Below are 9,696 nucleotides of genomic sequence, written 5' to 3'. Positions count from 1 at the left end.
CCCAGCCTTTCATTTTGGAGTGGCTTTTCTGGGGTCACACCATCAGGGTTTGGTAAGACTGGTGCAGACTCTGGACACTGATAGGGCCAAATGTAGTTTTATGATTTCAGGAAATCCTGTAGTTTTAATTGTAAACCCCTTTCTGCAAAAAAGACCACCCAGAGTTCTGATTCCTTTCCGAAGGTGTGGGATCCAGATTCTGGAAACAATCAGAACTCTCAGAGGTGTCCTCCAGCCCGCGCCAGGGAGGCTTTGGGTCCCTGGGATGCTCTTGTCCATAGGGGAACCTCAGGCACCCCAGGGCAGCCACAGCTCGCAGGGGATGAGGAACACGTTGCCCGAGTGCATTTTACAGCAATTCTAAGGAAAAGGGTCCATGAAAGGCTGCTTCTGGCTCCTAAGAACCTGTACCTTTTGATTCCCACTGTGGCTGCAGGAAGCGAGCTATGAATGGCCTGGTTTCTCCACTTCTGCAGGAGGCAGAGCCGGCTACCCATGCTGGGGCTTTGCCAGGCAGTTTCAGCCTAACCAGAGTTCATGGCACTGAAGACCCCGAGGTGCCGCCTGGAATGACCCCACAACATTTCCCAGGGCAGGGCAGTGAGCTCAGTGGACCTTAAACTCTTCAAATTTGTGTAGTAATGATTCCGAAGTATGGCTTCAACATTTCAGGAGCTTAGGTGACCCCATAACCTTATGGACAGGCACCCGCTTAAAACAAAAGTATAAAGACTCCCGCAGTCCTCTGCTTCATTTGCACAGCATCCTCCCCTGGTCCCCAGGGCCAGGCCAATCTTGTGACTCTCTCTCTCCCAACCACTGGGATGGCTCCATGACCCAGACTGGAGCAGTCAGAATCATTCTTTGGGATTTTACTTACTGAGGCTGCCAGAGGCAGCCCTTGCCTCCTGGGTCCTAGATCCTGGTGCCAGATCCTGCGATATGAAGCACTTTTGAAGCAGGAGAGATGAAGCTGACGTTCGGGAGGGAGTTGACTCACGAAAAGGAGGTTCTACTCCTCTAAGGCAACATGATTTCAATTTCAGTGTCATCCTTTTGACGCATATTTACGTGTAGCTTTTAATTTTGCTCCATTAATATTTCTTTTCTCCTTATAAAAGTAAATCATGTTTATTATGTACCATTTAGGCAAAACAGAAATGAATTCTACTCCCGCAACCGTAGAGAAAATCACCCACATCATTGTAGTCTTTTTCCTTCCAATCTTTTTTCTTTCTTTGCCCATTTTTCTTTTTAAACCCGTCTTGAGATTTTACTAAAAATGGGTTTTGTCACTAGAGCTTTTGTCACTTACAGCTACCATGCAGGTCAAAACTAGGGTTTCTAGCTGATGGCCCGCAGCAGTGTGGTCTCTAAGTAAAAAGACGGGCGGGAAGGTATGTATCTTTTGTAGCAAGTTTTCTCTTGCTCCGCAGGAGCTCCCTCCACCTTTGTATAAGAATAGAAAGCTTCCCCTGTTCCCCCATTGCTGAGCCTAAATGATCCAATTTGGTTTGGAGGTTCATCCAAGGAAAATGGAAGGGGCCTCTTTTCTTTAAAGCAAAAATACACGTGAGGGACTTCCCTGGTGGCGCAGTGGTTAAGAATCTGCCTGCCAATGCAGGGGACACGGGTTCGAGCCCTGGTCTGGGAAGATCCCACATGCCGCGGAGCAACTAAGCTCGTGTGCTACAACTACTGAGCCTGCGCTCTAGAGCCTACGTGCCACAACTACTGAAGCCCGTGTGCCACAACTACTGAAGCCCGTGTGCCACAACTATTGAAGCCCGCATGCCTAGAGCCCGTGCTCCGCAACAAGAGAAGCCACCGCAATGAAAAGCCTGCGCACCGCAAAGAAGAGTAGCCCCCGCTTGCTGCAACTAGAGAAAGCCTGCACTAAGCAACAAAGACCTAACGCAGCCAAAAATAAATAAAAATAAAAATAAATAAATTGAAAAGAAATACATGTGAAATCACCTGAGCTCTTTCTGCTTCCCCACGCCATTCCCAACTTTAGTAATAATTAAGCACCTAATAAACTGGGTTGATTTCCACCCCTGAGAGTTTAGGTTTAATCACTTTCTGGACTGGTTTGTCCCACGAGCTGGGGTACTGGCAAATGAAAACAAAACAAAGAAAAAGAATCCCTTTTGAATTAAACACCAACAAACTAATGCAACAAGCAACAGTTTATTTATTAAAAAAAAAAAAGGAAAAGAAAAAAAAGAACTAAAAAGAAAAGAAAACCTTTTTTACTATATCTTATAGATTAAGTAAAAATACCTGTATTAATATATATGTATATACATACTGCATATATATATATACATATGATATAACATTAAAATTACATGCTTCTCAGGACAGAAGAATTAGGACATGTTCCCTTATTTCGATTTAAAACTCTATCACAATTTAAAATCACTGCAAGAAAACTTGCTTCCTTTATTTTCTTTTTGAGACTTCAAGTACAGGAAGTTATCAAACTAGGATCTAAATGTGGAGAACCATCTGCTATGCACAAATGACAACAAACTGCCACAAATCATGAGTCGGGGGTCTTCTGAATTCTCACACAGGTCTCGGCTCCCTACAACAACGTCAGCCTTCTACCTGAGATGACAGGGGATGATGAAGTGTGACAGTCTGCAGGTTCCACGTGGATGTTCACACTGACGTTGAAACAAAAGCAAACACAAACATGTCTTATCGTAGCAACAACACTGGCCATGAAATTGCTCTAGAGGAGGTTTCTTTCTCCCCTTTCCTTGTCAAAGGAAACACAAAAATTGCCAAAAAAACAAAAAAAAAACAAAACAAAAAAAACCTCGGGTGAAGCACCTCTGGCGATGATCAGCATACAGCAAGAGACAGAGAGGGAGCGTTTCTTTCGCGACAGCTCCGGGCTGACTTGGATGATTTCAAACACACCCTCTTCTGCAAAAGGCACTCACATATTGTCTGTTTATAAATCATACAGTGGGATTCCTTACATGGGAGTTTTTCCTACAAATATAAAAGAGATAAGCTGAGGACATGGTATAACAAAGAAAAGAGTATAAGAAATACACATTTTGGATAAATGTCCACTTTTTTTAAAAAGGACAATCAATATAATACTTTAAAAAAATTTCATTGAAAAGTTAGGAATTCCAGTAAAATTATCAGTAAGAAGCAAGGTACTAGAGGATGAGAGATGGAGGGAGGCTAGCTTTTCAAATGGCCAAAGGAAAGGATAGGGTCTGCTCTTAAACTAGAAAGACCATTCACACACAACGCAATGTGTGAGAGGAGGGAGGTAGTAGCAGAGAAATAGGTGAAGCGGAAGGGAGGGTGGCGTCCTTCAGGATGTGGGCGTAGGAAGGGACGCGCCAGAATCTCCAGTGGGAAAGATGGGCTGTGTCCCCCTTGCCTCTGCAGTTGGAAGAGACCCTGCCCAAGCCAAAGGCTGCCCTCACCGGGACACGACCGAGCTAATGGAATTATAAGATGTGCCACTGTTGCAGCTTGAGGCGTAGGCCTCCTGGCCGTTGCCGTCGAGGTTGATTTTGAACACAGAGGACGCCTTCAGTAGGAAGTCCGCCGCATCCCGGCGCCCCAGCTCCCTCAGTTTGGACATGAGGATGCCGACCGTGCTCTCGGGGTAGGAGGTCCATTCCCGGAGCAGGGCGTGGACCGGGCTCGGGAGGAACTCCTTGGGAGACCCGTTATTGGTGTTGTACTTTGCCACAAGGTCGGGGAGACCCAAGTTCATGGCGAGAAGGCACCAGTCCTTCCCCATGGGATCGGGTGGGTCCAGCAGGCGACTGAGTTTCCTCCGGGTCAGGAGGTTCAGATCTGACGCATGGATGTCCATGCCCAGGCTGGCCTGCGAATAGACGTCATGACAGCCGAAGCACATGATGCTGCTGAAGCTCTCCTTGTACCCGCCCATGGTGTTAGTCAGCGAGGTCTCCTTGAGGGTCTGTGCCCGGAAGAAGTCTCGCGGCTGGTAGATCATGACGGGCTCGTGGTGCTCTCTCAGCTGCTGGGGGCTCAGGTAGTGCTTCACCGTCAGCAGCCCGGGCAGCGTGGTGGCCATGACATTCTCGATGGTGCTGCACACCGAGTCCAGCAGGAGGCAGCACTTGATCTTTTCCGTCTCCAGACCGCGCACCTGGACCTCGATGCCCTGGCCGTGGTTGACCAGGAGCACCAGCAGCTCGGCCCCACGGTTGGCAATCTTGCAGCCGTTCACCCACAGGCGGATGTCCGCGTCTCCCTCCGCGCTCTGCTGGTGGATCCACCTGCACAGGTTCACCTGCACCTTGTGAAAGATGCCGCACGGGAAGGGCGTGAGGTGCTCCACGGGGACGATGCGCACGCCGCCGTAGACCCGCACCTCGTCCTCCTCATCCGTCCAGGACCGGTGCAGGTTGTCAGTCTTGATCAGGGCGGGGATGTCCACCATGGTACCACTGCTCAGGTCCCGGGCGCAGATATCCATGGCATCTAGAATCTGCAGCAGCTCCTCCACGTCGCTGTCGGGCACCAGGCGCTGGACGTCCTCCATGGTGTAGCGGCCCCGGTAATGGTGCAGGGCCCGTGGGGTCTCGACGGAGAGCAGCTTCCCCAGAACGTTGGTGCAGAGCCAGCGGGGGTCTAGGAGCAGCACGTCCTGGACGGTTTCACTCTGCATGATGTTGATCTGCCAGAGGGGACAACGGGAAGTCACACATAGGAACATAAACGGCCAGATGCTTCAGCTGCTCAGAGCACTAAAGGGCCTGAGCAGGGATGAAATCTGCGCAGATATTGTAAGGAATGACTCAGCACATTCATATGGACAGATCTCAAAAATCAATACTGAGGCAAAAAACCAGCTTGGCAATGTCATAAGGGAGATTCTGAAAAGACTACCTTTGACCCTTATAAAAGGTCAATGTAATAAAAGACAGAGAGAGAGAGAGAGAGAGAGAGGGTAGCCAAATGCAATGGGTGATTTTTGACTGGATTCTGAATCCCCAAATAAATACACAAATGAATAAAATTAGCTATAAATGAAATTACTGGGACAAGTGGCAAACACTTGAATGAGGACTATAAATTCAACAGTAGTATTATATCAATGTTATGTTTCCAGGAAATGATAATTAATTATATTGTGGTTATGTGGGAGAATGTCCTTCTCTTTAGGAGGTACAAGCTAAATATTTAGGGGTGAAAGGTCATGATGTTTGCAAAGCAAACAAATAAATAGAAGAGAAAGAGATAAAGCAAATGTAGCAAAATGTAAACAACTGGTTAAATTAGGTGTCGAGGATATGAGGAGATATTGTACTAGTCTTCCAACTTCTCTGAATGATTGAAATTTTTCAAAAAAGATTCAGAATGTTACAATATTAGACTGTTAGGTAAATTTTTAACACACATACATATAAAATGGGTCTAGAAAGATACGCTACCATGACAGTGGTTGGCCCTGGAGTGGGGAGAGAGGAAAGTGGCGAGAGGTGGCCAAAAGGGACTTAAGCTTTTCCTGTCACGTTCATTTCTTTACAAAGCAGAAGTCAGAAAGAAAAAAAAAAGTGACAAAAAATAGAAGCAACTTTCCCCTTTACTGAACACTTAACCCTCCCTTCCTTCCCTCCCTATTCTGGGCTAGTTCTACAAAGAACGGTGATCCAAGGTGGACTCCATTCTCACGTGGAGGCTGAGACCCTGGACCTGTTTGCACCAGAAGTACTTTTCTCCCCACAGTCTGGTTTAAATCTTTGAGATGCCCTGTAGATATGATTCTGTTCAAAATTGAGACTTAGAGTGTACATTTCTGGAATGTGGAGCAGTATCTACTTAATTTTTGATAAGGCATTTGGTGGAATACTGCCTGCAGTTCAGTCCTAGACACAACTATCTCCTCAGGGTCACAAAAGACAGACTGATAAACTGTCCCGTATTGGAGGAGACTAAGGAGACAGATGACTGAGTGCAGTGTGGGATCCTGAGCCGAAAAAAGACAGGACAACTGATGAAATCTGAATAAGATCCTTAGATTACTTACTAGAGGGCAGGAATAGTACTGGAGGAGGGGCTGGGGGACAATGAGAATTGGGGCCACCTGATTTAGATTTCCCTTCTTTTTTATTCTGCCTTCATTTACTTATTAAAGTCTCAAGGGCAAAGAGGGATGTGGTGTCAAATAATGTGGATTAATCGCTATGAGCTAGAAAATTGCTGGCAAATGCCACAAGGCAAGAGAATACTGTATTAAAAAGAGTGAGTTTATTATTATGGTTACAATATATATTTTTATATCTAGCACTATATTACAAGGTTAGGTTTGGTCCCTTGCTTATCCCCACCCTTGGATTCAATCATTTAAAGTACTGCTGGAGAGACCTTCAAGATGGCGGAGGAGTAAGACATGGAGCTTACCCTCCTCCCCACAAATACATCAGAAATACATCTACATGTGGAACAACTCCTACAGAACACCTACTGAATGCTGGTAGAAGACCTCAGACTTCCCAAAAGGCAAGAAACTCCCCATGTACCTGGGTAGGACAAAAGAAAAAAGAAAAAACAGAGACAAAAGAATAGGGACGGAACCTGCACCTCAGGGACGGAGCTGTGAAGGAGGAAAAGTTTCCACACACTAGGAAGCCCCTTCACTGGTGGAGACAGGGGGTGGGCGGGGGGGGGGAAGCTTCGGAGCCACGGAGGAGAGCGCAGCAACAGGGGTGCAGAGGGCAAAGCGGAGAGATTCCTGCGCAGAGGATCGCTGCTGACCAGCACTCACCAGCCCGAGAGGCTTGTCTGCTCACCCGCCGGGACGGGTCGGGGCTGGGAGCTGAGGCTCGGGCTTCGGAGGTCAGACCCCAGGGAGAGGACTGGGGTTGGCTGAGTGAACACAGCCTGAAGGGGGCCAGTGCGCCACAGCTAGCCGGGAGGGAGTCCGGGAAAAAGTCTGGACCTGCCTAAGAGTCAAGAGACCATTGTTTCGGGATGCACGAGGAGAGGGGATTCAGAGCACCGCCTAAACGAGCTCCAGAGATGGGAGCAAGCCGCGGCTATCCGCCTGGACACCAGAGAGAGGCATGAGATGCTAAGGCTGCTGCTGCAGCCAGCAAGAAACCTGTGTGCAAGCACAGGACACTATCCACACCTACCCTCCTGGGAGCCTGTGCAGCCCACCACTGCCAGGGTTCCGTGATCCAGGGACAACTTCCCCGGGAGAACACACGGCGTGCCTCAGGCTGTTGCAAGGTCACACCAGCCTCTGCCCACCACAGGCTCACCCCACATTCTGTACCCCTCCCTCCCCCTGGCCTGAGTGAGCCAGAGCACCCTAATCATCTGCTACTTTAACCCCATCCTGTCTGAGCGAAGAACAGATGCCCTCAGGCGACCTACACGCAGAGGCGAGGCCAAACCCAAAGCTGAACCCCAGGAGCTGTGCGAACAAAGAAGAGAAAGGGAAATCTCTCCCAGCAACCTCAGGAGCAGCGGATTAAATCTCCACAATCAACTTGATGTACCCTGCATCTCTGGAATACCTGAATAGAAAACAAACCATCCCAAAATTGAGGTGGTGGACTTTGGGAGCAACTGTAGACTTGGGGTTTGCTTTCTGCATCTAATTTTTTTTGGTTTTGTGTTTATTGTAGTTTAGTATTTAGAGTTTATTATCATTGGTAGATTTATTTATTGATTTGGTTGCTCTCTTCCTTTTTATATATATATAGATATATATATATATTTTTCCTTTTTCTCTTTTTGTGAGTGTGTATGTGTACGCTTCTTTGGGTGATTTTGTCTGTATAGCTTTGCTTTTACCATTTGTCCTAGGGTTCCGTCTGTTTTTTCCTTTTTTAGTATAGTTTTTAGCACTTGTTATCATTGGTGGATTTGATTTTTTGGTTGCTCTCTTCTTTCTTTTTTTCTAATATTACTTAAAATTTTTTTTTAATTTTTAATAATTTTTTTATTTTAATAACTTTATTTTCCTTCCTTCCTCCCTCCCTCCCTCCCTTCCTCCCATTCTTTCTTTTTTTGTCCCTTTTCTTCTGAGCCATGTGGCTGACTTGGTGCTCCGGGCCGGGTGTCAGGCCTGTGCCTCTGAGGTGGGAGAGCCGAGTTCAGGACATTGGTCCACCAGAGACCTCCTGGCTCCATGTAATATCAAATGGCGAAAGCTCTCCCAGAGATCTCCATCTCAACGCTAAGACCCAGCTCCACTCAACGACCAGCAAGCTCCAGTGCTGGACACCCTATGCCAAACAACTAGCAAGACAGGAACACAAACCCACCCATCAGCAGAGAGACTGCCTAAAATCATAATAAGGTCACAGTTACCCCAAAACCCAACACCGGGCCCACCAGAAAGACAAGATCCAGCCTCATCCACCAGAACACAGGGACTAGTCCCCTCCACCAGGAAGCCTACACAACCCACTGAACCAACCTTAGGCACTGGGGGCGGACACCAAAAACAATAGGGACTACAAACCTGCAGCCTGCGAAAAGGAGACACCAAACACAGTAAGTTAAGAAAAATGAGAAGACAGAGAAACACACAGCAGATGAAGGAGCAAGGTAAAAACCCACCAGATCAAACAAATGAAGAGGAAATAGGCAGTCTACCTGAAAAAGGATTCAGAGTAATGATAGTAAAGATGATCCAAAATCTTGGAAATAGAATGGAGAAAATACAAGAAACGTTTAACAAGGACCTGGAAGAACTAAAGAGCAAACAAACAGTGATGAACAACACAATAAATGAATTAAAAATTCTCTAGAAGGAATCAATAGCAGAATAACTGAGGCAGAAGAACGGATAAGTGACCTGGAAGATAAAATACTGGAAATGACTACCGCAGAGCAGAATAAAGAAAAAAGAATGAAAAGAATTGAGGACAGACTCAGAGACCTCTGGGACAACATTAAACGCACCAACATTCGAAGTATAGTGGTCCCAGAAAAAGAAGAGAAAAAGAAACGGACTGAGAAAATATTTGAAGAGATTATAGTTGAAAAATTCCGTAATATGAAAAAGGAAATAGTCAGTCAAGTCCAGGAAGCACAGAGAGTCCCATACAGGAGAAATCCAAGGAGAAACATGCCAAGACACATACTAATAAAACTACCAAAAATTAAATACAAAGAAAAAATATTAAAAGCAGAATGGGAAAAGCGACTATTAACATACAAGGGAATCCCCAAAAGGTTAATAGCTGATCTTTCAGCAGAAACTCTGTAAGCCAGAGGGAGTGGCAGAACATATTTAAAGTGATGAAAGGGAAAAAGCTACAACCAAGATTACTCTACCCAGCAAGGATCTCATTCAGATTTGACAGAGAAATTAAAACCTTTACAGACAAGCAAAAGCTAAGAGAATTCAGCACCACCAAACCAGCTTTACAACAAATGCTAAAGGAACTTCTCTAGGCAGGAAACATAAGAGAAGGAAAAGACCTACAATAGCAAACCCAAAACAATTAAGAAAATGGTAATACGAAAATACATATCAATAATTACCTTAAATGTAAATGGATTAAATGGTCCAACCGAAAGACAAAGACTGGCTGAATGGATACAAAAACAAGACCTGTATAGATGCTGTCTACAATAGACCCACTTCAGACCTAGTGACACATACAGACTGAAAGTGAGGGGATGGAAAAAGATATTCCATGCAAATGGAAATCAAAAGAAAGC

General features: G+C 46.0%; 1 protein-coding gene across 4 annotated transcripts in view; it reads right to left on the bottom strand.

Annotated features, from left to right (window-relative positions):
* Positions 1-2,292: 2,292 nt before the first annotated feature.
* DAPK1 (death associated protein kinase 1) overlaps positions 2,293-9,696 on the bottom strand; it is a 206,723-nt gene continuing 199,319 nt past the window's right edge. For all 4 annotated transcript variants that reach the window (XM_061200572.1, XM_061200574.1, XM_061200573.1 and 1 more), the window contains 2 exons: positions 3,459-4,687; positions 2,293-3,006 (listed from right to left, as the gene is read on the bottom strand). In XM_061200572.1, coding sequence (XP_061056555.1) covers positions 2,973-3,006; positions 3,459-4,687 — 1,263 coding nt within the window. In that variant the 3' untranslated portion in view covers positions 2,293-2,972. The remainder of the gene's footprint in view (positions 3,007-3,458; positions 4,688-9,696) is intronic.

The sequence above is a fragment of the Eubalaena glacialis genome, chromosome 9, assembly GCF_028564815.1.
Source record: "Eubalaena glacialis isolate mEubGla1 chromosome 9, mEubGla1.1.hap2.+ XY, whole genome shotgun sequence".
NCBI classification, from domain to species: domain Eukaryota; kingdom Metazoa; phylum Chordata; class Mammalia; order Artiodactyla; family Balaenidae; genus Eubalaena; species Eubalaena glacialis.
The sequence above is the reverse complement of the archived record's forward strand: the minus strand, read 5'-3'. Positions and strand labels throughout refer to the sequence as shown.